General features: G+C 38.4%; 1 protein-coding gene across 2 annotated transcripts in view; it reads left to right on the top strand.

Annotated features, from left to right (window-relative positions):
• The window catches only part of prkacba (protein kinase, cAMP-dependent, catalytic, beta a), a 143,300-nt gene that overhangs the window by 50,487 nt on the left and 67,550 nt on the right, over nt 1-25,263 (top strand). The window contains exon 1 of one of the 2 annotated variants that reach the window (XM_028811555.2): nt 16,795-17,050. The exons of the other annotated variant lie outside the window; for it this stretch is intronic. Coding sequence (XP_028667388.1) covers nt 16,882-17,050 — 169 coding nt within the window. The 5' untranslated portion in view covers nt 16,795-16,881. Of the gene's footprint in view, nt 1-16,794; nt 17,051-25,263 lie in introns of those variants that run through there. 2 annotated transcript variants of the gene reach the window in all.

The following is a 25,263-nucleotide window of genomic DNA, read 5'->3' as shown; positions in this document are numbered from 1 at the left end:
ACATGAAAGGAAGAGTGGCCATTATGCTGTAATGAAGCTTCATAAGCAAATCAAAAATGAAACAAATAGTCCTCTTAAAACTAAAATTATGAAAAAAAAAATTATTTTATAACAGAATGTTTAGTCTGAGACACAGATGAGAAAAGATATGGAGAAAATCCTTTCAAAAAAGATAAAGGAAGATCTGAAAAAAATAATAAAATCATGCCCACAAGGATCATTAACATATGAGAAAATGACTGATTAGTATGGATTAAATTAGAGTAAGAAAAGTGTAGAAGTGGTAAGGTAGGCTGCCTGTTAACAATTACTATTTACAATGGTGGGCAAGCCAACAGCAACAACATAGCTTCAAGTGCTTTTACAAAGTGTTAAAAGTAGTAATTAAATGCAAAGAAAAGAAAATTACATAAGAAAAATAAACCATCGGTAATATACAAAAAATAATGCTCACTTACTAAAGATAGATAATTAAGAGAAACAGAGTTCTTAAATATAGATTTTCTTTTAAAGTTTCTAAATGATAGCCTGATGATAGGATCATTTGGCCAAGGTGGACAGGGGAATAAAAAAAATCTGTAAGACCACCCAGCCTTCGCTGGGCATTCTACCTAACATGAATGTTCTTAAGTAGTGTTTTGTTTTGTTTTTTTTTTTTTTTCCTCCTGAGGATTAAATGCAGTGGGTCTTGTAGCAGGTCAGTCTATCCGCTTTCATTCAGAGATCGCAGGTGGGATGGTTGCACAGGACTTTGATAGGTGGTGGTGCAGAACTCCATTACAGAAGAACCAGAAGAGAAAACAAAAAAGTAAAATCTAATGAAAAGTGGAAAAGTACAGATTCATTGAAGAGTATTATAATTCTGTGTATATTTGTTTATTAAGGGAAGAACTAAATTGTATTTATGAGAAGAACAAATTAAAACATTGAGTTTTTGGAATTTTTAATGATCTACAGTGTTAACCCGTTGTAACTGTTTAGGTAAAGAATTCCAAATTTTTGGTGCATAACAGCAGAAGGCTGCTTCACCACTTCTTTTAAGCTTGGCTCTTGGAATAATAAACAGACCGCTGTTGGAAGAAGGTTATGACTTGAAATGTAGAGGGATAGGCACTCTGAAATATAGGACAGCACAAGATTATTTAAAGCTTTATATACCATTAGTAGTATTTTAAAGTCAATTGTAAAAGACTCGGGTAACCAATGTAACAATGCTAAAACTGAGGACATGTTAGATTTTTCTTTTTCTGGCTAAGATTCTTGCTGCTACATTCTGGACTACCTGCAACTGATTGATGTCTTAGGTAGACAAGTTAGGAGAATAGAATTTCCCCTTGGGATTAATAAAGTATCTATCTATCGATCTATCTATCGATCTATCGATCGATCGATCGATCGACTAAAATCATTCACTCAGAAATACAACATAGACTTTGGGTCAGAGAGTCCGGAGCACCAGGATCATCAGAATGGTAAAAGCTATGTGGTGTGTTCATTCGGTAATGCCAGAACAGTTCCAAAGTTTTTAAAACCAACAGTAACTTCAGTGGAGAATGCTATATTGAAAGTTTTGGAACACAACGTCAGCGTCTGATGTTAAACAAATTGATATCATAGCTAAAATAAATGTCTTTGATTTTATTTCTTAGTTTAAACTTTAAAATCTTAGTTACAACTACAGAACTATAGCCTAAATTTGTATGTGTGTTAGACCTTCAGTCATTCTAAATTTGTTGTTAAAGTTCAGCTGAGTGCAGTATCTGTTGAGCAACACAGCCTAGCTGTTGAAAGGCGAGATGACAAAACAACGGTAGAATTCTGCAGAAGAGTGTGATGCAGCCGAGTGACAGTCCAGCATTTACCCAGACTGTGCTTTTATGACAGTCAATATTCTGTATTAGATTGCATACAAATTAGTAGGGGATTTTAAGTACATACATTTACAGGGATGCAAGGATGGTTGGTTTTTGACCATTTGTAGTGGGCCAGTCCATATCTGGAACAGAGCAAACCTAAAAATAAATATGGAAAAAAGTTTTAAATATACTGAAAATATAACTTTGTGCTATTTTAAATATTGGGCAGGGGTAGTCTTGTGGGGCCAGACACGTATTTTCAAATGAAATGAACAGCAGCAAAATCTGCTGCTGCAAAGTATACACCCATAAGGCTTCTTCCTAAAACACCAGGCCCCAATTAATCCAGGCCGAGCACTTTAATCCACTAGGGTTTCAGGAAGAGAGCAAAAGAAACTCTGCAAAAGACGTAATGGTGAGAGAAAATTAAAAAGACAAAATTGCTGTTATGAATCCAGGATCTCAGTAGTACAATGTAACTGATGCTTACTGATTAATTTTGTATGTTGTAATGCGTTTTGTGACAGAGGAGATGGACAGACAACACACTTAGACCACTTCAGTTACTTGGCGCCATGTGTTTTCAGAAGTACTTCTGTCTGCTATGATATCTTTGTCATTTTGAATATTGCATCACCGCATGGCACAATAATGGGATTAATAAAGTATCTATCTATCTATCTATCTATCTATCTATCTATCTATCTATCTATCTATCTATCTATCTATCTATCTATCTAATAACAGCAAATAAAGGTTTAAAAAAATATGAATATATACATTTAATAATATGTGTTAAAATATTGCGACTATATATTGGCGTGACTTGTTTGTATTTCCAATTAGTCAGTAATGTTTAACATTTAGGTGTGCAGTAAAAAGGTGGACGTTGTGTAGCCTTGTTTTTTTCTTTTACTAGTGTCATTAAACAGATTAATGGGGCAGATTAATTGATATAGGTGTTTTGAGTACTGAATTCAGCATCTCCTGTGACTCTTCATTATCAACTGTCTTAAAGGCAGTCCTTTTCACCACCTTTTGACGGGGTGTAACACGTTATTTACTTTAAATGTATATTTTACTATTCTTAATTTCACAAACCTAGCTGCCAATTCTTCCAACCTCACATTTACCCCTACACTGTCATAGAAACTGAATAGAGAGCACACTCCATGCCTGTGACAATGCATTGTTTATTTCCTCTGCTAGTCTACTGATATCTTGGAATGCCAATGTATAATCTGATATTGCAGTAACATTTTTTGCTTGCAACAGGCTATGCTTATGTTTAACACGTGTGTTGTGTGCTCTGAGAGCATATTACACATTTATGTATTTAACTAGGGTCTTTTTGAAGACGTTTTGGCTAAATACAGTTTATCATAATCAGAAGCTTGCTGTCTGCCCGATCAGGTTAATGAGAGCAACATTGCACTCTGCAGTTCAAAATCAGCACAATTACTTTACACAATGCCTTAATGAGGTATTGGACTGGTTTAGAAATGGCACATTGTTCCCACCCTGTTTTAAGCAAAATTCACTCACGGTTGTCTCCAGAAGTATGTATTATATATAGGGTAGGGGTGGCATGTTGGGGAGAGCTGTTACCTTACACGTGCAGTGTTCTGGGTTCAGGTCCTCTGCTGTCTCATTGTACTTGCAGAGTCTGCATGTTCTTCCTGCATCTGCAAGAATTTTCTTCAAGGTACCCCAGTTTTTCTCTAACATCCCCAAAGGCATGCAGCCTTTCATTTGCAATAATTTGCACAATTTCTTTATAATTGCACTATTCTGAAACTGCTTATAATACAGTGGTGTGAAAAACTATTTGCCCCCTTCCTGATTTCTTATTCTTTTGCATGTTTGTCACACAAAATGTTTCTGATCATCAAACACATTTAACCATTAGTCATATATAACACAAGTAAACACAAAATGCAGTTTTTAAATGATGGTGTTTATTATTTAGGGAGAAAAAAAATCCAAACCTACATGGCCCTGTGTGAAAAAGTAATTGCCCCCTTGTTAAAAAATAACCTAACTGTGGTGTATCACACCTGAGTTCAATTTCCGTAGCCACCCCCAGGCCTGATTACTGCCACACCTGTTTCAATCAAGAAATCACTTAAATAGGAGCTGCCTGACACAGAGAAGTAGACCAAAAGCACCTCAAAAGCTAGACACCATGCCAAGATCCAAAGAAATTCAGGAACAAATGAGAACAGAAGTAATTGAGATCTATCAGTCTGGTAAAGGTTATAAAGCCATTTCTAAAGCTTTGGGACTCCAGCGAACCACAGTGAGAGCCATTATCCACAAATGGCAAAAACATGGAACAGTGGTGAACCTTCCCAGGAGTGGCCGGCCGACCAAAATTACCCCAAGAGCGCAGAGACGACTCATCCGAGAGGTCACAAAAGACCCAGGACAACGTCTAAAGAACTGCAGGCCTCACTTGCCTCAATTAAGGTCAGTGTTCACGACTCCACCATAAGAAAGAGACTGGGCAAAAACGGCCTGCATGGCAGATTTCCAAGACGCAAACCACTGTTAAGCAAAAAGAACATTAGGGCTCGTCTCAATTTTGCTAAGAAACATCTCAATGATTGCCAAGACTTTTGGGAAAATACCTTGTGGACTGATGAGTCAAAAGTTGAACTTTTTGGAAGGCAAATGTCCCGTTACATCTGGCGTAAAAGGAACACAGCATTTCAGAAAAAGAACATCATACCAACAGTAAAATATGGTGGTGGTAGTGTGATGGTCTGGGGTTGTTTTGCTCCTTCAGGACCTGGAAGGCTTGCTGTGATAGATGGAACCATGAATTCTACTGTCTACCAAAAAATCCTGAAGGAGAATGTCCGGCCATCTGTTCGTCAACTCAAGCTGAAGCGATCTTGGGTGCTGCAATAGGACAATGACCCAAAACACACCAGCAAATCCACCTCTGAATGGCTGAAGAAAAACAAAATGAAGACTTTGGAGTGGCCTAGTCAAAGTCCTGACCTGAATCCAATTGAGATGCTATGGCATGACCTAAAAAGGCGGTTCATGCTAGAAAACCCTCAAATAAAGCTGAATTACAACAATTTTGCAAAGATGAGTGGGCCAAAATTCCTCCAGAGCGCTGTAAAAGACTCATTGCAAGTTATCGCAAACGCTTGATTGCAGTTATTGCTGCTAAGGGTGGCCCAACCAGTTATTAGGTTCAGGGGGCAATTACTTTTTCACACAGGGCCATGTAGGTTTGGATTTTTTTTCTCCCTAAATAATAAACACCATCATTTACAAACTGCATTTTGTGTTTACTTGTGTTATATTTGACTAATGGTTAAATGTGTTTGATGATCAGAAACATTTTGTGTGACAAACATGCAAAAGAATAAGAAATCAGGAAGGGGGCAAATAGTTTTTCACACCACTGTATGTTACTATATTGTTTATTGTAGTTATTTATGATATTTGTATGTGATGTTGTGTTCTGTTATAAGCAGCATCAAAGCTGCTAATTTAAATTCATGTACATTAAATACTGGCAAATAAAAGTGGCTCTGGTTAGGTGAATTAGTGATTCCAAGATGGGTGGGGATGCATGCAAGTTGTGCTTGTGATGGACTAGCTTTTTGTCCAGGGCTGCTGGGCTAGGATCAGCACCCCTCCCTTACATATCCCTCATTGCCTAGAATACACCTTCCACATGACCCAGAATTGGAATAAGTGTATTTAGGAAGGTTTTTAGCATCTACATTTTGAAGAAATAGTGAGCATTATATAGAAAAGCACCCTGTCCAGACGGATTCCTTTCTAACACCTGATGCAGCAGGGATAAACAAGTTTGATAGTAGTGGGTGGATAGATGCATGGAATATGCGGTGTCATTGCCATCATTTTTTTAAAAATAATATTCTTTAAGACTTGCCTCCTCACTGTGCTGACAATTTTATTTTAAAGTAGTCTGAAGACCTCATTTTAGCAGTTATGAACAAACTGAAGATTTTGTGCTACTCTACTTTGTCCACAAGATGACAGCAGAGAATTGCATATCCCTTTTATTCTTTGCATTTAATCCCTTTTCTGAAAAAACTTGCATCTGAAAAATTACATACCAACAATTTATCAATTTAATCTAGTTTATAAAAAGACAATACCATGTTCTTGTTCATGTGATTGTATTGTAACCTTGTGACTTATTGTAGATTCCTTATTAAAAAATGTTTACATGCAGAACTAATACATTTCTGCCCCAACTGTGAGGTTTTTATGGTCTTAGTAAAGAGCTAAGTAATTAATTTTGTGTGTTAATAAATTAACTTTGTAAATTTCTGTATGTCTGTTCATACAGACAGTAGAACCTGCTTAATTAAATTCATCAGCAGTATTGGATATAATGCAGGAACCAGCCCTGAAACTAGCACCAGTCTTTTGCAGAACAAAGTAATTTGCACAGTCTCTCAAACTTTTACAAAGCCAGTTTAGAGTTGCCAGACAGTTGCATATCTTTGCGATATGGAAGGAAAACCATGTCTCCTGGAAAAACACTGGAATGAACACAAGGAGATCATTCAGACTTAATGCACGGAGTGTCTGGAGTGGGATTTGAAACCAGTTTCCTGGAGCCATGCTATCCAACGTGCCACCATAATTGCATTTTGATATGGTTTTAATTGAGCGAATTAATTCAGTTATCATAAAGTAATTGGAAAGATTATGTAAAATGTAGTATCTTTACATTATTGAATTACTAGAGTAATTTGTTTCTACCTTTTTAATATTCTTAACATATAGAAAAAAGGAATTCATAAATAAACTGAAAAGTTAAAACTTTATTTTCCTCTGGTGCACTGAATGTTAAGAAAATATATGCATAACATTTGAAAAGCATAATCACTTAAAATATCACTTTTTTTCTGAGCAGGATATTTTTTAACCAGTTTTAGTGCAGTTTACTTGGCATTATAAGTAGTAAGTACACGATTTTATGTTGCATCTCTAGTCCAGGCAAAGAATAGTATAAAAATATTTGCATTGTTAGTTTGTACATTTTTTTTATAGACTTAATTTGTTTACTGATAAGCCATGGTTGTCAAACTCAAGGTTTTTAGGCCACTGCAGGCCCTTGGATCTTTTTAAAGCATTTAAAACATACCTCATATGGCAATGATGGTTAATTTCTCCTAAAATCTAGTATCTAGCTTTAGCTAGAAATTCACACATGCATCGACAGCTGCTCGAACCTTACTTTAGGGAGTGATGTTTTTTTTAAGGTTTTTCTGATTTATTTTCTTTTGCTGCTTGATAGTATGCTAATCAACTGAAATGTCCAAAAATAGTAGTTTTTTTTTTGTTTGTGGTAGTAAAGGAATATAACGTGTGTTATTATAAAATGAAGCATTAGGCTGAATTTGGTGAATTAAGTCACAAGCACAGGTGAACTACAGTTGAACTTAAGAAAGCCCTATGTTACCAAATGCTTAAATGTGAGTTTCATTACTGCTGAGAAGACAGCTGAAACATCCAGACATTTTCCACAGGGTAGTTTTTAAAAACTGCGTATGCTCATAGTTTTCAGGTAAGTTTTCTTCTAAAAGCCTTGCCATAGAGTACCTGAATTAACAAGCAATATAGAAGAATAATTACTGTACGTTATGCAGAAAAATTAATTGTCATTTCTGCTGTGGTGATTTAAAAATATAAATGTAACTGACAGTTCTCTGTTGATTAGTTTCATTCATGAGGTGAAACCTTTGAATGTGACACTACAACAGGAGAAATATTACAGCTTATTAAAAAGCTTATAGATAAATGTAACTTGCCATGGAACGGATTAGTGGAGCTTAGAACGGACAGCGCACCTGTAATATGTGGTGAGAGAACTGGGCTTCTTAGGCAAAGCAGAAATTATAGCAAAAGAAATGTGCAGACGCATTTCTAAAAATTATCATTGCATTATTCACCAAGAGGATCCCGTCATAGATGTAGTTGCAAAAATTGAACTTCATTAGGGAATGTGGTCTTACCACCAAGAGTTTACATTTGCATTTATTCACTTGGCAGATGCTTTTATTCAGAGTGACTTACAAAAAAGATAAATGCAGGTTGAGCCAAAAAGAAGTGCCGCATTTCAAAGTTTATTCTACGAAAACGCTACAGGATAAAATAAATTTCATTACGACACAATAAAAGGTATACAAAATTAGATTTTTTTCTTTGTTTTAAAAACGATTTCTTCAAGGTGGTGACCATCATTAGCGATACACTCTTTGAGACGATTTCTGAACGCTCGCATGACTCATTCGGCCATTTCAAGGGGAATAGCAGCGATTTCATGGCAAATAGGGTCCTTGAGGGCTTCAAGGTTTTGAGGTCGTGTGTGTATACCTTTGACCTGAGTCAGCCCCACAAGAAGCGAGATCAGGTCAACTTGAAGGCCACCCGACATCACCTCACAGCGAGACCAGCTTCCCCGCAGAACTTGCATGGATCTTTGCGCCACATGAGCTGTTGCTCCATGCTGTTGCTCCATCCTGTTGTAACCAGGTATCCACCACATCCATTTCTTCTAGTTGGGGCTGCAAAAAGTTTTCTAACACTTCATTGTAATGTTTTGAAGTGATGATGACCATTGCTCCCCCCTCCTCAAAAACGTAAGGGCCTACAATGCCAAATTCTGCAACGGCACACCAAACTGTAACATTCTCACTGTGTAGGGCTTTCTGGTGAAACTCACGAGGGTTGGTTTCAGCCCAATAGCAAAAGCTTTGCATATTTACATAACCATTCAAATGGAAATGTGCCTTGTTGCTGCACATGACGATTATATCCCAGTGAACGGTTTGCAGAAAGTTCGTGCACAACTCTCTACAGCTCTCCCAGTCTCTCTCAGTGAGTTCCTGCACTACCATCATTTTGTATGGATGGAAATTAAGGTCTTCATGCAAAATTGATACCCTTACAGCTTGGATGTTTTCTGGTGTTCGTACAGTTCGAGGATGGCCTGGAGATTTTCTGCACAATGTTGCATCCATCTGTATAAATTTAGTCACCCACTGAAGACTTGTTTTCCGATTTGGGACGTCACTGTTAGGAGGAATGCTGAAGTGCATTCGAAAGGCGTATTGTGTAGTGATGATGGATTTGTTGTTTTTGAAGAACGCTTTGAAAACAAAACCACAGTAAGCACCGGACCAAGGCATGTTGCTGACAGAAAACTACAAAGGAATTGCCTATCAAAGGACCCCCACCCCAACCCACTGTGCTGCCTCTACCTCGTGCAATGACGTTGAGAAATGTGGTACTTCATTTTGGCTCACCCTGTATAATCGAGTAACATTAGGCTAGGGCCTGTTTGTTCAGTAAGTGTAATAGGACAGGTGACAAAAGTTGATTGCCCCAAGTGAAGAGATAATAACTAATAATTTACAGTCGTAGATTACAATTAATTTTGAAATTAAACTTGAACAATAAATAAACTGACAATATAAAACATCGCAAAACAATTTTTTTTCCCTCTGTTTTCAATTTTAATATTTGCAGAACAGATGGGTCTTCAATTGCTTCTTAAATACATTGAGGCAGCCAGCAGTTCGGATGAAGGTGGGCAAGCCTGTTTCACCAACTAGGAAAAACACAGGAACAGAATCTCTATTGAAACCTGATACTATACAGAGGAGGTTCTTCCCTGGCAGACCTGAGTGGGCGAGTAGGGGTATAGCACTTCACCAGTGTCTCCATATACTCAGGTCCTGATCCATTGATTACTCTGTAGGCAAGCGTCAAGGATTTGAACTTAATACATGGTGCTACAGGGAGACAATGTAGCGACCTGAAGGGAGGAGTGAGATGTGTCCATCTCGGCTGGTTAAATACCAGATGGACCACTTCATTCTGGATCATCTGCAGTGGCTTAATAGCACATGTGGGTACTCCTGCCAGGAGAGAGTTGCAGTAGTCCAGATGCAATAAGACCAAAGTCTTGACCAGAAGTTGTGTTCCAAGTGTTTTAAAAAGATTTATTTTGGTACTAACCACTTCTCCCTGCCTTATCACACAGATGTGCTTTCCCTGTGCTGGGGTACAGTGTTGAAAACATTTTTAAACATGCAGGATGAAATTGCACTTTTCATGTTGAACAAAGATGATGATTTTTGAAGAGCTGTCAAAGGAAGCCTAGCTGTTTAATCATGTGTTCTGCTGTGAAGAAATTGAATATCTCAATAATCTGAAGGCAGGACGTCACGGATTCAACCAGATAATCACAGAGAGGACTAATACTGTTAAGGCATTCCAACTAAAACGAGACTGTTGAAGCAGGATTATTTGCCCATTTCTCTGTTTGAGATGCAATCTCTCACTTACGGTTACTTTTCTATGTGCTAAATATTCAATGAAGATTAAACAGCTGTGCCTTGAATTTGCACAATGTTTTTGCCTGATTTAAAAGCACAGGAGTTTACTTAAATTGTAATGACAAAGCTACAGTGCAGCAGCTCACACAAAACAAAGTTTAGAACTATTTTAGCATCTTATTTCAATTTCTCTCATCATCCAATCCCAATGCCATGTTTCTGCCTTCATGCGGTTCATGTATTCTCCGTGTCTGTGAATACAGTAAGTTTGCTGATGAAATTTATATTAAAACACAAGTTGTACGTTTCTAACAAACATCTTTGTGCTATACTTTAGGTTGCTGCAGCACAAGACATCAACCCAATTATCAATGAACCGAAAGGGGACCCCCTTACATTTTGCTTTTTCCTGACAACACTTCTGAAACTCAGGCAGTTCTTACTGACATACACATTTCTTTACTGACACTTTTAAAAGCAACATGTACAAAAACTTATACACTCGCTGTAGTCCTCTATCGTGTCCACTAGTTTTACCAGTACCACCATGCTTCATGGTACTTTTATGAATCTATACATCTGTAACTCTACCATAAGCATTTGAAAAAGTCTTTTTGTGCTGCAAACAATATGCATTTTTACAGTTTTCTTTATCTGCATAGACTGTAGTTCTTTAGCCCAAAATGTTTGTGAACAGTAATACTAGACTTTATGTGGTTGATGGTCTTTGGCTTTGTTCATCGTGTCTCGTTTTGCTCAGATTTGTTATAATGTAAGCAGTAAACACATACACTTGCATCTTGGTTTTGTATGAGATGTTCTTTAGTTGACAGACACATACAGGACAGATGACCAACTATGTCCATGCATTACATGGAGATTAATTTGTAGTGTTTCCACATTTAACAGATTTTTTAACACACAGTCAAATGTATTTATGCAATTATAAACAGACTTCAATTTTACATATTTTTTGCAGATCGTCAGTAAATTTTACAGACGGTTAGCAACCCTACCCCCATCTCTTCTCTCCGAAGTGGTTTACATTTACATTTTTGTCTCCTTAGTTTGAACTGGGATTCTCCCACACCTCTGCTGTCTGAAATTCTTAACATACATTCACATCTGCAGACTTTAAAAGGGAACCACCTACAACTGACAAAAAACAGCAAAAGAAATACTTTAGTGAACACCTAATAATCATAATAATCTATACTCTCATTTCACATTAGTCCTACTTATTACCCGTTTCAGCTGAAAAGAATGCAGTTTCCTGTACAATTGTATTTGCAATGACAATCAACAAAAGCCAAGTCAATTTGAAAAGCAAACATTAATCTGACACAAGAATGTTTTACTCATGCACAATTGTATATACCTTGTTCAAAAGTAAGTCACTCCAATAACTTAAGACATCAGTCCAGTAATAATATTAATTCAAGGCATCGTACAACATTTGCAAGCTTTGGTTATGGTTCTTTTGTTTTTACAGTTTGACCACAAGCAGGTGAAGTAACATACTTGTGCAATGTGGGTACCAGCTCAAGAAGTGATTATTCTCCAACAGAAGACGCACCGCCATGCATAGTCACATTAAGCAATTTTTGTCTTAATAAACAGTAAAAGCAAACCCTAGGAGTACATACAGTGCATCCGGAAAGTATTCACAGCGCATCACTTTTTCCACATTTTGTTATGTTACAGCCTTATTCCAAAATTGATTAAATTCATTTTTTTCCTCAGAATTCTACACACAACACCCTATAATGACAACGTGAGAAAAGTTTACTTGAGGTTTTTGCAAATTTATTAAAAATAAAAAAAACTGAGAAATCACATGTACATAAGTATTCACAACCTTTGCGCAATACTTAGTTGATGCACCTTTGGCAGCAATTACAGCCTCAAGTCTTTTTGAATATGATGCCACAAGCTTGGCACACCTATCCTTGGCCAGTTTCGCCCATTCCTCTTTGCAGCACCTCTCAAACTCCATCAGGTTGGATGGGAAGAGTCGGTGCACAGCCATTTTAAGATCTCTTCAGAGATGTTCAATCGGATTCAAGTCTGGGCTCTGGCTGGGCCACTCAAGGACATTCACAGAGTTGTCCTGAAGCCACTCCTTTGATATCTTGGCAGTGTGCTTAGGGTCGTTGTCCTGCTGAAAGATGAACCGTCGCCCCAGTCTGAGGTCAGGAGCGCTCTGGAGCAGGTTTTCATCCAGGATGTCTCTGTACATTGCTGCAGTCATCTTTCCCTTTATCCTGACTAGTCTCCCAGTCCCTCCCGCTGAAAAACATCCCCACAGCATGATGCTGCCACCACCATGCTTCACTGTAGGGATGGTATTGGCCTGGTAATGAGCGGTGCCTGGTTTCCTCCAAACGTGACGCCTGGCATTCACACCAAAGAGTTCAATCTTTGTCTCATCAGACCAGAGAATTTTCTTTCTCATGGTCCGAGAGTCCTTCAGGTGCCTTTTGGCAAACTCCAGGCGGGCTGCCATGTGCCTTTTACTAAGGAGTGGCTTCCGTCTGGCCACTCTACCATACGGGCCTGATTGGTGGATTGCTGCAGAGATGGTTGTCCTTCTGGAAGGTTCTCCTCTCTCCACAGAGGACCTCTGGAGCTCTGACAGAGTGACTATCGGGTTCTTGGTCACCTCCCTGACTAAGGCCCTTCTCCCCCAGTCGCTCAGTTTAGATGGCCGGCCAGCTCTAGGAAGAGTCCTGGTGGTTTTGAATTTCTTCCACTTACGGATGATGGAGGCCACTGTGCTCATTGGGACCTTCAAAGCAGCAGAAATTTTTCTGTAACCTTCCCCAGATTTGTGCCTCGAAACAGTCCTGTCTCGGAGGTCTACAGACAATTCCTTTGACTTCATGCTTGGTTTGTGCTCTGACATGAACTGTCAACTGTGGGACCTTTATATAGACAGGTGTGTGCCTTTCCAAATCGTGTCCAATCAACTGAATTTACCACAGGTGGACTCCAGTTAAGCTGCAGAAACATCTCAAGGATGATCAGGGGAAACAGGATGCACCTGAGCTCAATTTTGAGCTTCATGGCAAAGGTTGTGAATACTTATGTACATGTGCTTTCTCAATTTTTTTAAATTTTTAATAAATTTGCAAAAATCTCAAGTAAACTTTTTTCACGTTGTCATTATGGGGTGTTGTGTGTAGAATTCTGAGGAAAAAAATGAATTTAATCCATTTTGGAATAAGGCTGTAACATAACAAAATGTGGAAAAAGTAATGCGCTGGGAATACTTTCCGGATGCACTGTAACAAGCAATCAGGAAGCAACATTTTATTCTTTTTTTTTTTTGTTTGTTCTTTATTTCGCCTTATACAATTTCTTGTATTAGGAATTTGTTAGTTTTCGCATACCCCTTTGGGTCAGAGCGCAGGGTCAGCCATTGTACAGCGCCCCTGGAGCAATTACAGGTTAAGGGCCTTGCTCAAGGACCCAGCAGAGTAGGATCTCTTTTGGCAGTGACAGGGATTCTAACCAGCAACCTTCGGGATACCAGCGCAGATCCTTTGCCTCAGACATGCAAACACTTTTAAGAAGGCCCACCAAGCTGACAAGCAAACATAGTTTCATACAGTTTGCAGTGTTACTGCTGCAGTATCAGATATATCCCAGTCACATTCAAAGTGAATATGTCTGTCCTTAGTCAAGGTACAGAAAATGTACCTTGACAAGTTACATATTGTAAAGTAATATGAAGTTGCATTGAAATATGAACAATCTGCATCTTTAAAATTTCAGGATGTAAATCATTTATTTACAATTATTTACTCTATGCTTCTTTCCAAGGTAACATTAAATCACAGTGACACATATATGCACATATTTCCACAATTGAAGGACTTGTGGTTTACTTGACTTATCCAGAGTCACATACAGTACCTTGAGTCAGCAGTGTGGACTGAGATGGAATGACTTATGACTTCTTAGCCAATTGTCATCTCATTGCATTTTTTAGTAGTAGAGGTTAGGAGCACGCACTGATACAGCGCATTGCCGCACCTACCACATGACAATCCAACTCAGGATCCCAGATTAAGGCCCGAGTGCAGCCATGGAACGGACTGTAAGAGAAATCTAGAAAATAAAAAAAACAAAGTAAATAACTAAAAATGAGGGTTTATTGTCATTTGACAATAACATTTGTGAAATAAGTTATTTAAAACTAATAATAAGATGTATGATGTGAAAGAGGTTGAATGGCTTTAACAATATGCAGATTTAATTGCTATATTGGTGATCTTAATTATAATAGTGTAGAATCTTAAAATGTAACTTTAAATTTATAGTGGTTTCAAGATGTTAATTATGGTAATTTAAAAACTTGATTTTCGTGCTTTCTTTCTGCCCGCCTGCCTGCCTACCTTGGGGTAATGCAGGACCACCACCCTGCAGCAAAGGTACTGCTTTATTGTCTCAATTAACTGGAAAAAATGTACAGTATATCAAACTTGTTTTTTCTAATAATGAATGTGTGCAAATTCAAGACATCATTTTTGCAAATAAATTTTCAGTTGTTTTTGTTCCTTGGAAATTAATTAACTTATATTTTCACATGACATAAAATATCTGTTATATTTACAAGACCTTATTTTTTATTAATTACTTGCATACTGTTTGACAAGTTCCTTTTCCCAGGCATGCATTGTTGTGCAAAATAGTGTGCTAAATGTAAGGGCCCTCTTTCACTATTCTTGGAAAAAATAGTACTAAATTCAAAGTTCTTTTTAATTAATCTCTTTCTTTGTGCTATTTATACAGTGCAAAAGTGAAAAGAAAGGAAAATTAAATATCCATAAATACAACTGCAAAAATTGTGTATAAGCACAGAATTCTCTTTCTAGGCAGGGTAGAATTTTCACAGCAGTCTTCCAGGAAATGTTGTAAAGAATCTGACTCATGAAGATAGGAGATGTTTATAAGATTATGACATGGCATGAACAGTAAATCTGCAGCTGAGTAAGGCTCCCTTTGTCACATGGATTAATGTATCCAAAATCTATCTAATAATATCTAGTTTTACATTAATTTTCTGTTTTACTAAAATGTACAAGCGGCATTTGACTTTACAGTTGATTTAAAATGTTCTTCTTGACATTAGCCAATAATTTTACACTGTAAAATGTGGCAATACACTTAAACAACTGATATAAATATCCTGCTTACAACTTTCAGTATTCACACGTTAGACAAAAGGAAACTTTGCAGATTACCACTACATGAACTTCATGTTTTGCCCTTGCAAAATACAGATTAGCATATCCATAAAGTAATATTAAAGCTGTTGTTATAGGTGATCTAGTAGCCAGATAATTTAATCGTAGCAAAAGTTAGGACAGCGCAGGTGACAAAGGTAGGGTCCAAACGAACAGTGCCATGGAGGAGAATGGGAATAAAACTGACAGAGAGAGAGAGAGCGCAAATGCTGACAAGAAAGGAGGCTTGGGTAAGAGGTTGGGCTGGTAAGCTTTTTAACCTGTACTGTTGAGATGCAGACTAGACAGAATCGGTGAATATTCTCTGGCATGAATGCCCAACCTGAGAAAAAAGGAGAGACTAATACATTAAAAGAAAAGGGTCAAAGCTGACAGAGCCTGTCCCAGACTGCTTGTGCATGAACCACATTGCCTTATTATGAGGACAGACATTAGGAGCAATGCACTGTAAAAGTAGCACTTCTAAGGTGACAGAGGAGTCAAAACTGGGGTTTCTTCATCACTGAAAGTAATCCTGGAATGGGGGTAAAGCTTCCTCACAGCCAGACACTTATGGAGTGTACAGTCAGGAGGTAAATTGGGTAAATACTTAATTGGTGAAAAGAAGAAAAGAGGCTACAGTTTGGAGGTTTCGGGATTGGAGAGAGGAAGTGAGTGGTTGGTGCTGCTTTGCATGCAAGTGGACAAGCCACTTCATCTGACAAACAGATCAGTAGTTTTTAAAGTTGAGCCCATTTGAGTTTTGTTGTGTTGTCTATTTTATTTAGTATTTTGTGTGTTGTTTTTATGAATTACTATTTTGTGTTAAATTAATACATTCGCTGTTTTGTACAACTTAGCCTCCTTTCTGTTCTGGGTGAGGGGGTTTGCATGATAGTGTCACATTGGGGGGACAACCTTAATGATTATCCTAGAGTGAAGTTTTAATTTCATCACTATTTTATGTTAGTATTCACGTGTGCATTCTTACTGTACATACTATAAAAGAAATTTGTTCTTTAAAAATACCGCATTTAGGGCACAAGTGAACGTATTAAATGACCAAATGCTTGGGTATCCCGTTTATAGTGCAAATGTACTGGCTTCTTATAAAATTGTAACTTGTTAATCAATGGATGGACTCTGAAATAGATTGCAAATTGCAGCAGTACGAAGACAACTGTGCATTTATTTTTACCTGTCAGGACATTTTATTCTGGCCATATAAAACTGAAAGAAACAAACATTTTAACTCATACGTATACATTTTTTTTTCTTTAATTTTATCACTCCGGAAATGGACTCAGCTAGAACAGTGGTAAACCACACAAGACAAGTGAAGCAGCAAACAGGAAGCTGCGTTTGAACACTGCATCGAGTAGCGTACAAGTTAAGGTTGTAGTTCACGTTTCTTCACCAGTTGAGTTTGAAGTTTAATGTGCGGGTGCTATGGCAGAGTTGAAGGAGGTACATGGCTCGGGGGGCACTAGCTCGGCAATGCAGATGTTCGACGCCTTTACCAGTCGTTTCATTCACAAACATCGCAAAGACCAGAAGACGGTGGAGCCCGAAAATAGTCGCGAAACCGGAGCGAACAATTATTTATACCTGATATGGAGTAAGTGGCCTTCCTTGCTGTACTGCTTGGAATTTGTGTGTGATAATACGGGGCAGGTGTCCCTAATCGTTTATTTTAAGCGGACCGGAAATGCAATGTTAAGACATTATTGATTTGAATAATGTTCGTCTCCTGCGGATGGTTATTCGCATAATATGCAGCTAATAATGTATCTTTAGCCGTTCTAATGCACGCCACTATCCATCCGTTGAGGCAGTAAACTATAATAGCAAAGAGTTTGGTTTATAAAGCTTAGTTAACAAACTCGTGTGTGATTGTATGCACGTCATAAGCGGTGAATTCGGAAGCATTTTAGAATAAGCAAAGTTCCGGTATTGTTGTTTGTACTTTCGACAGTTGTCTTTCCTCATGATGGGGAGTAGAGGAAACAACGCTGCCCAGTTCTCTAACCCCATCCAAGTTAGCAGAAGCTGCAGCAGAAGCCGCGGCTAAACTGCGCATCCTGTGCCGTAATGCTTGGGTTAGAAGATGGAGTGAAAGCAGTAACCCTGCGCACCTTACACTGTACAATACTTGGGTGGTACATCCATTTTCCGTATGGGGTGTCTTTTTTGTAAAATTTTCAAAGTATGAAAGCAAATTTGAAATTTAGGTGAAGTATTTCTCAAAAAAGAAATTCTCCAGTAAGAATGTAGAAATCTGGCTCAAAGTGGATGAGAATATTGGATGACAGCGGGAAAATAAACTTTTTGGTACTAAGTAAAACAGCCAGTCACTACCTTTTTTCAAAACACTTCTACACACGTGTTTCAAATCATGTGCCATGTTGGATAGTTAATGCTCATTTAGGCTTGATGTTAAGGCTTTTTTTGCAGATAAAAAAATCTACATCATAAAGAGGATGTTTTGTTTGCATCTTAAGCTATTTACAACCTGTTTAGAATTGTATCCTTTAACTGTCACACTGAAGCAGGTAAAAGGCCAGTGTTTGAATAAGTAGGCCAAATGCTTCATATACATACCAGCAGCATATGCATGGAAGCAGTTAAATAATGTATATCCACCCATGTTTTTAATGCAATCTTTTTCCATAGGGCATGTTTGCGTAATGGGCGGCGCAGTGGTAGCGCTGCTGCCTCGCAGTAAGGAGACCCGGGTTCACTTTCCGGGTCCTCCCTGCATGGAGTTTGCATGTTCTCCCTGTGTCTGCGTGGGTTTCCTCCAGGTGTTCCTGTTTCCTCACACAGTCCAAAGACATGCAGGTTAGGTGGATTGGCAATTCTAAATTGGCCCTAGTGTGTGGTTGTTGCGTGGCGCCCTGCCCGGGATTGGTTCCTGCCTTGCGCCCTGTGTTGGCTGTGTTCGGATTCAGCGGGTTGGAAAATGGATGGATGTTTGTGTAATGATTTGGGAAATGTCATCTAAAAATGGGCAGAATGTGCAAATTGTTCTTGGACATGGCTTTGGGAATGAATTGAATCTATAGTAGGTGTCTTGAGCTGTGAGGCAACACTGCTGAATGTTATCCCACCTTACTGCATAATAATAAAAAAATACTGCAAATTGTTTAACTCTACTATAAGTAAATGTGGAGACCTGTAGTAATTTGTCTCGGGACAGCATTTAGTGTAATAAATTTGTAGTAACAAAGGAAATCAGGAAAGGTATGTTTTTATTCAACCAATCGGTATTTATGGTTTCAGCAGTTTACCAATAAAATGCAAAATAATCTTTATATATATATTTAATAGTCTCTCTCTCTCTCTTTATATATATATATATGTATATATATATATATATATATACAGGTGCTGGTCATAAAATTAGAATATCATGACAAAGTTGATTTATTTCAGTAATTCCATTCAAAAAGTGAAACTTGTATATTAGATTCATTCATTACACACAGACTGATGTATTTCAAATGTTTATTTCTTTTAATGTTGATGATTATAACTGACAACTAATAAAAGTCCCAAATTCAGTACCTCAGAAAATTAGAATATCAATTAAGACCAATGCAAAAAAAGGATTTTTAGAAATGTTGGCCAATTGAAAGGTATGAACATGAAAATTATGAGCATGTACAGCACTCAATATTTAGTTGGGGCTCCTTTGGCCTGGATTACTGCAGCAATGCGGCGTGGCATGGAGTCGATCAGTCTGTGGTACTGCTCAGGTGTTATGAGAGCCCAGGTTGCTCTGATAGTCGCCTTCAGCTCTTCTGAATTGTTGGGTCTGGCATATTGCATCTTCCTCTTCACAATACCCCATAGATTTTCTATGGGGTTAAGGTCAGGCGAGTTTGCTGGCCAATCAAGAACAGAGATACCATGGTCCTTAAACCAGGTACTGGTAGCTTTGGCACTGTGTGCAGGTGCCAGGTACTGTTGGAAAATGAAATCTGCATCTCCATAAAGTTTGTCAGCAGCAGGAAGCATGAAGTGCTCTAAAACTTCCTGGTAGACGGCTGCGTTGACCTTGGACCTCAGAAAACACAATGGACCAACACCAGCAGATGACATGGCACCCCAAACCATCACTGACTGTGGAAACTTTACACTGGACCTCACGCAACATGGATTCTGTGCCTCTCCTCTCTTCCTCCAGACTCTGGGACCTTGATTTCCAAAGGAAATGCAAAATTTACTTTCATCAGAAAGCAGCAGTCCAGTCCTTTTTGTCTTTAGCCCAGGCGAGATGCTTCTGACACTGTCTCTTGTTCAAGAGTGGCTTGACACAAGGAATGCGACAGCTGAAACCCATGTCTTGCATATGTCTGTGCATGGTGGGTCTTGAAGCACTGACTCCAGCTGCAGTCCACTCTTTGTGAATCTCCCCCACATTTTTGAATGGGTTTTGTTTCACAATCCTCTCCAGGGTGCGGTTATCCCTATTGCTTGTCCACTTTTTTCTACCACATCTTGTCCTTCCCTTCGCCTCTCTATTAATGTGCTTGGACACAGAGCTCTGTGAACAGCCAGCCTCTTTAGCAATGACCTTTTGTGTATGGCCCTCCTTGTGCAAGGTGTCAATGGTCGTCTTTTGGACAACTGTCAAGTCAGCAGTCTTCCCCATGATTGTGTAGCCTACAGAACTAGACTGAGAGACCATTTAAAGGGTTTGCAGGTGTTTTGAGTTAATTAGCTGATTAGAGTGTGGCACCAGGTGTCTTCAATATTGAACTTTTTCACAATATTCTAATTTTCCGAGATACTGAATTTGGGACTTTCATTAGTTGTCAGTTATAATCATCAACATTAAAAGAAATAGACATTTGAAATACATCAGTCTGTGTGTAATGAATGAATCTAATATACAAGTTTCACTTTTTGAATGGAATTACTGAAATAAATCAACTTTGTCATGATATTCTAATTTTATGACCAGCACCTATATATATATATATATATATATATATATATATATATATATATATATATATATATATATATGTATAATATGTAGTTTTGTTTCATGCCCCATACTGGGGCATTTTGACAGTTAATTATCTCATGGATGCTGTATCTGAACTTTATTTGAGTAAGTACATAGAATTGGCTTGTGTTGCCCGTATCAGACTGAAGTAGGGCTTCCCAACTGTAGCAATGTAGAGTATGTGAAGCTATTTACAAGCTGACTTTCTACCTGAGACTTTAGGTAATTAAGTCTTTATAGTCTTGTATGTATGTAGATAGTTAGCCAAAGTACTTACAATTTTATCTTATAGTTCTTTTTTTTAATATCCTGAATAAGATAGGAGACTATCCATTGAACTTGGATTGGTTCCAAAATTTTATCATAAGCATTTTTGTGCTGTCATGCTCTTTTGTGTCTGATTCTTTGTCTAGAGAGCTGGGGGCTTGCCTAGACCAGTGGTCATGGATTTATGGGGGAGAGGTGGTGTTGAGATTCCTGAAATTTGTTGAAATGTTGAGCTATGGTAATGGATGATGGATGGCATGTTCCTAAAATCTTAGTTTTTCTCTCTTTTGTTTACACCATTCACCATTTTTACATCATAACACAACTACTTGCTACTGAACTTCGGACATCAAAATGTACACATCTGCAATACAGTGTGTTGGAGAAAGAGAACTACTGTATATAACAGAGAAAAAAATCATTTATACCTTCAGATGTTTCCCCACCTTACTGCTACAATTCCCAGCTTACTGCATGCTTGTTTATTTAGTTAGATACAACAGCACATAACTATAGTGCTGTAGGATATTACTAATGTAATCCAGTGCAAGGCCATCTATAACTTTTTAAAGGTTAAAACTACATTTTTATATTGTAAGAAACAATGAACCAGAAGAGATGGAACAGAACAGTCATTCCTGCTCACTGTTGTGGATCTGATATTTAACTATTACCTGACATTGTTGATTATTAGCAAACTAGGACAAGAAGTTTAATTGCTTATGTATTATGTAAACAAAATGTTTGGAGCTATTTGTTTATTTGACTAAAATAATCAAATAAATGAACCAAAAACTTTCAAAAAACAAGGTTGTATTTCCAAGAACAAAATACTGTACAATTATAATAAGCAGAGCATTAACCTTAACCGTTGTTCTTTTTGAATATACAGTATGTAAAATATTTTTTCCCAATGGAACTTTAGAAAAAAAATAACCAAAAATAAATTTAAATGAACGTTCAAACTAAATGTTTCATAAGTCTTGTGCAAAGCCAATAATTTTTTTTCTAAATGTTTTCTTTGACTTAAGCATAAAATATAGATAATGTTATGAGTTGTTGGCACAGACTTGTACCAAACTTTTTATTTACTTTATGTAACAGCATTAAAATGTTTGATACCCAATTGAAGTCTATTTAACAACATTTTTTTTGGGTCATTGTTATTACATGTACAGAGGACAGTGAAATTGTTGCTTGCTTGTGCTAATCAATATGCTATGCATAGCCTTTATTGCTGCAGGCTGCAGTGGAAAAGTTTTGTTTATTTGTTGTCTTATTTGTGCTTCGTTATGGTGGAATTGTTTCCACTAATTGTATCAACATCTTATAGTTCTGAAAATGGTTGCTTAAAGGTTTCTTAAAAGTTGGAAGTGAAGTGCGAGTCTGCAAGGATAGAACAAGGCATTACATAGTCTAGGACCAGCTATACTGAATGTCCTGACATCCATACAGTGCGTCCTGGAAGGAGGTGCACAAAGCAGTTATGTGCCAGAGGACAGCAGCGCTGAAGAGATACAGAAGAGCCAAACTGTAAAGAGATATGAATACCAGTATACTTATACTGCATATGATATTGCACAGGGAGCCAATGCAGTTGTTGAAGAATAGGAGCAATATAATTTCATGATTTAGTATGGGCAAGAACCCTTGCTACTGAGTTCTGCATGTACTACAGTCTATTCAACGCACAACCAGACGCTCGAAAAAGAAGTGCATTGCATTAGTCCAGTCATGATGTCACAAAATCATGTACGAGGATCTCAGCAGCTGCATGACTAAAAACAAAGGATGTAATTTAGCTATGTTCTTTACATGGAAAAAGTGCAGGCCTAGTGACATTTTAAATATTTTGAATCAAAAGAAGGAGCAGAATCTAAGATAGAATCAAGATTCTTCACCTCACCTCTGCTGACTATTAGGTCATTTTTTCACCTGTTCCTAGTTTTCTATTTACCAAGCTGAAAGATATACTGACTGACTGCCACTTCTCAGTTTATAATTAATATGATGTTTTATTTCTTTGCATTGTTCTAGTTTTACATACGTTTTTCTAGTTTTAAGTAATGAATGAAGGTCATGTACATCAGAAAACTAATGTTGTAGCGCAACTCTTTGTTTTTTTTTTTTTTTGGTGTGGATAGTGAATTGTTGAATATATTAGACCACTGCGAAGACGCAGTTCAGGGTTCATGGACTCAGTCATTCGCGGATTTTTCCTTAGAACCTAACTACTAATTGTTAGCGGAAAGCGCAAATATCCTCCGCAATTTTTTATGCCTTTTTTCGTGGCAATACTGTGCTGTAGAGAGAAAGGAAGCAACCGCTGAGGGAAACGTGGTTTGGGATGGTGAAAGTAGCCAATCCGAGAACGTTATTCATTTCTCCTTGCTGCTGATTGACTGCTGCCCTGTGATGCGACTCCAACTGAGTGTCCTCATGTTTTCCATTTTGTTATTGTATTCATTTTGTTATTCTTAAATGCACAAGATGTTGCAGAAACGCCCTGCACCTTCTAAGGCTTCTGGCACTGAGCCTAAGCGCCAGAAGAAGTTTAAAACACTCGAGGAGATGGTTGAACTACTGGATTTGCTCCAGGAACTAAAAAGTAATGCTGCAGTAGCGTGCCACTATGGCATTAATGAAAGCACCGTACGCTACATAAAGAAAAACAAGGCAGCGATCCGGAGTACCATATCAGTAAGTTTCTGTGATAGTGCCAAAAAGGTAATGACCATAAGGACTACAAATATCGTCAGGATGGAATCTGCCTTGGCATTGTGGATCACCGACTGCAGGAAGAAGAACATCCCCTTGGACGGTAACATCATCCGTGAGAAAGCTTGGAAATTGTACCAGCAGTTTGTTACAGGAGACAATGTAGAAGGTACCGAAGAACCGCAGCCAGGACCATCAACAGCACCGGAGCCTGAAGATTTTCAAGCCAGTAAGGGATGGTTTGATCGTTTTCAGAAGCGATTTAATATTAAAAGCATTTCTCTACATGGAGAGGCAGCGCCTGCTGACAAAGAAGCCGTGGAGAAGTACCCTGATACAAGCCCGAACAAGTTTTTAACATGGATGAGACTGGCTTGTTCTGGAAGACGATGCCGTCCAGAACTTGCATCATGAAGGACGAAGCCAAAGCTCCAGGGTTTAAGGCACAAAATGGACAGAGTGGCACTTATTATGTGTGGCAATGCTGCTGGTTACATGATGAAACCTGGCCTCATCTACAAATTGGCAAACCCTAGGGCCCTTAAAAACAAAAATAAAAACCTGGTGCCCGTCTTCTGGATGCACAACCCTAAAGCCTGGATTACCAAAATCCTTGTTTCAAAACTGGTTTCACCAGTGCTTCATCCCTCAAGCCACAGAATACCTCCACGACTTAGGCATGGACTTCAAGGTGTTGCTTATTATGGATAATGCTGGCGGCCAGCCTTTGGATTTGTATTACGAGGGAGTTCAGACTGAGTTCCTCCCTGCCACCACCACCTCCCTCATCCAACCTATGGATCAAGGCATAATCCATGCCTTCAAGGCTCTTTATACTCAGATTTCTCTCCAATACCTTGTGGATGCAATGGACACGGATGAGAATTTTACATTGAAGGGTTACTGGCATAACTTTACAATTGCGACGTGCCTGTCAGTCATCCAAGCTGCTCTTAAGGAGATGAAAAAGGAAACCCTCAACGCCTGCTGGAAGAAGCTGTGGCCAGAGTGTGTCCATGACAACAAGAGCTTATCACCTTGAAAAATGCAGCACGATGCTGTCGACAAAGCCATGAAACTGGCAAAGATACTGGGTGGCGAAGGTTTTGACGACATAACTCAAGATGAGGTGAACAACCTTATCAATGCCCACTCTGAACCCCTGATGGACGAGGATTTGTTGGAGTTAACAAAGTCTGCCAGCGAAGAGGAGGAGGAAGAGACAGATCCAGTGCAAGAGGAGGAGGAGCAGGGCCTGACATTGGAACATCTGTCCCAGATTATTCAGACATCGAAGGAGTTACAAGGGATGATTGAAGCATGGGATCCCTATATGGTTCGGGCTCTCAAAGTTAATAATGGCATCGATGCTGCCATTCAGACATATAAAACGCTTCTCTCCACCATGAAGAAACAATGACAGCAACTTCCCATCACAATGTTCCTGAAACCTATAAAGAAGAGCCAGCACAAAACCCCACCAGAAGAAGACCTGTCCAAAGATCGACTCCTCCTGAAGCTCCTGAGGAACAGGCGCCACCTGAGGAGTTTTAAATCCTCTGCATCGTACTGCACAGCTACTTCATCATCATCATCATCAATATCATTCATCTTTGGTGAGTACCCGTACATTTTACTGTATTTTAATTAAATTATTATGTATTTACTCTACTTATAACCCATACCAAAGAAACACGCTTGCATGAATTACAGTACGTATAGCGGTAACATCAGTATTTTACATTCTAGCACGGCGGGAGACATAGCAGTAGAGTACAGTAATCCCTCGCTATATCGCGCTTCGCCTTTTGCGGCTTCTCTTCACCACG

The sequence above is a fragment of the Erpetoichthys calabaricus genome, chromosome 10 (assembly GCF_900747795.2).
Source record: "Erpetoichthys calabaricus chromosome 10, fErpCal1.3, whole genome shotgun sequence".
Lineage (NCBI taxonomy): Eukaryota > Metazoa > Chordata > Cladistia > Polypteriformes > Polypteridae > Erpetoichthys > Erpetoichthys calabaricus.
Note: the sequence above shows the minus strand (reverse complement) of the source record. Positions and strands in the feature narration are given on the sequence as shown.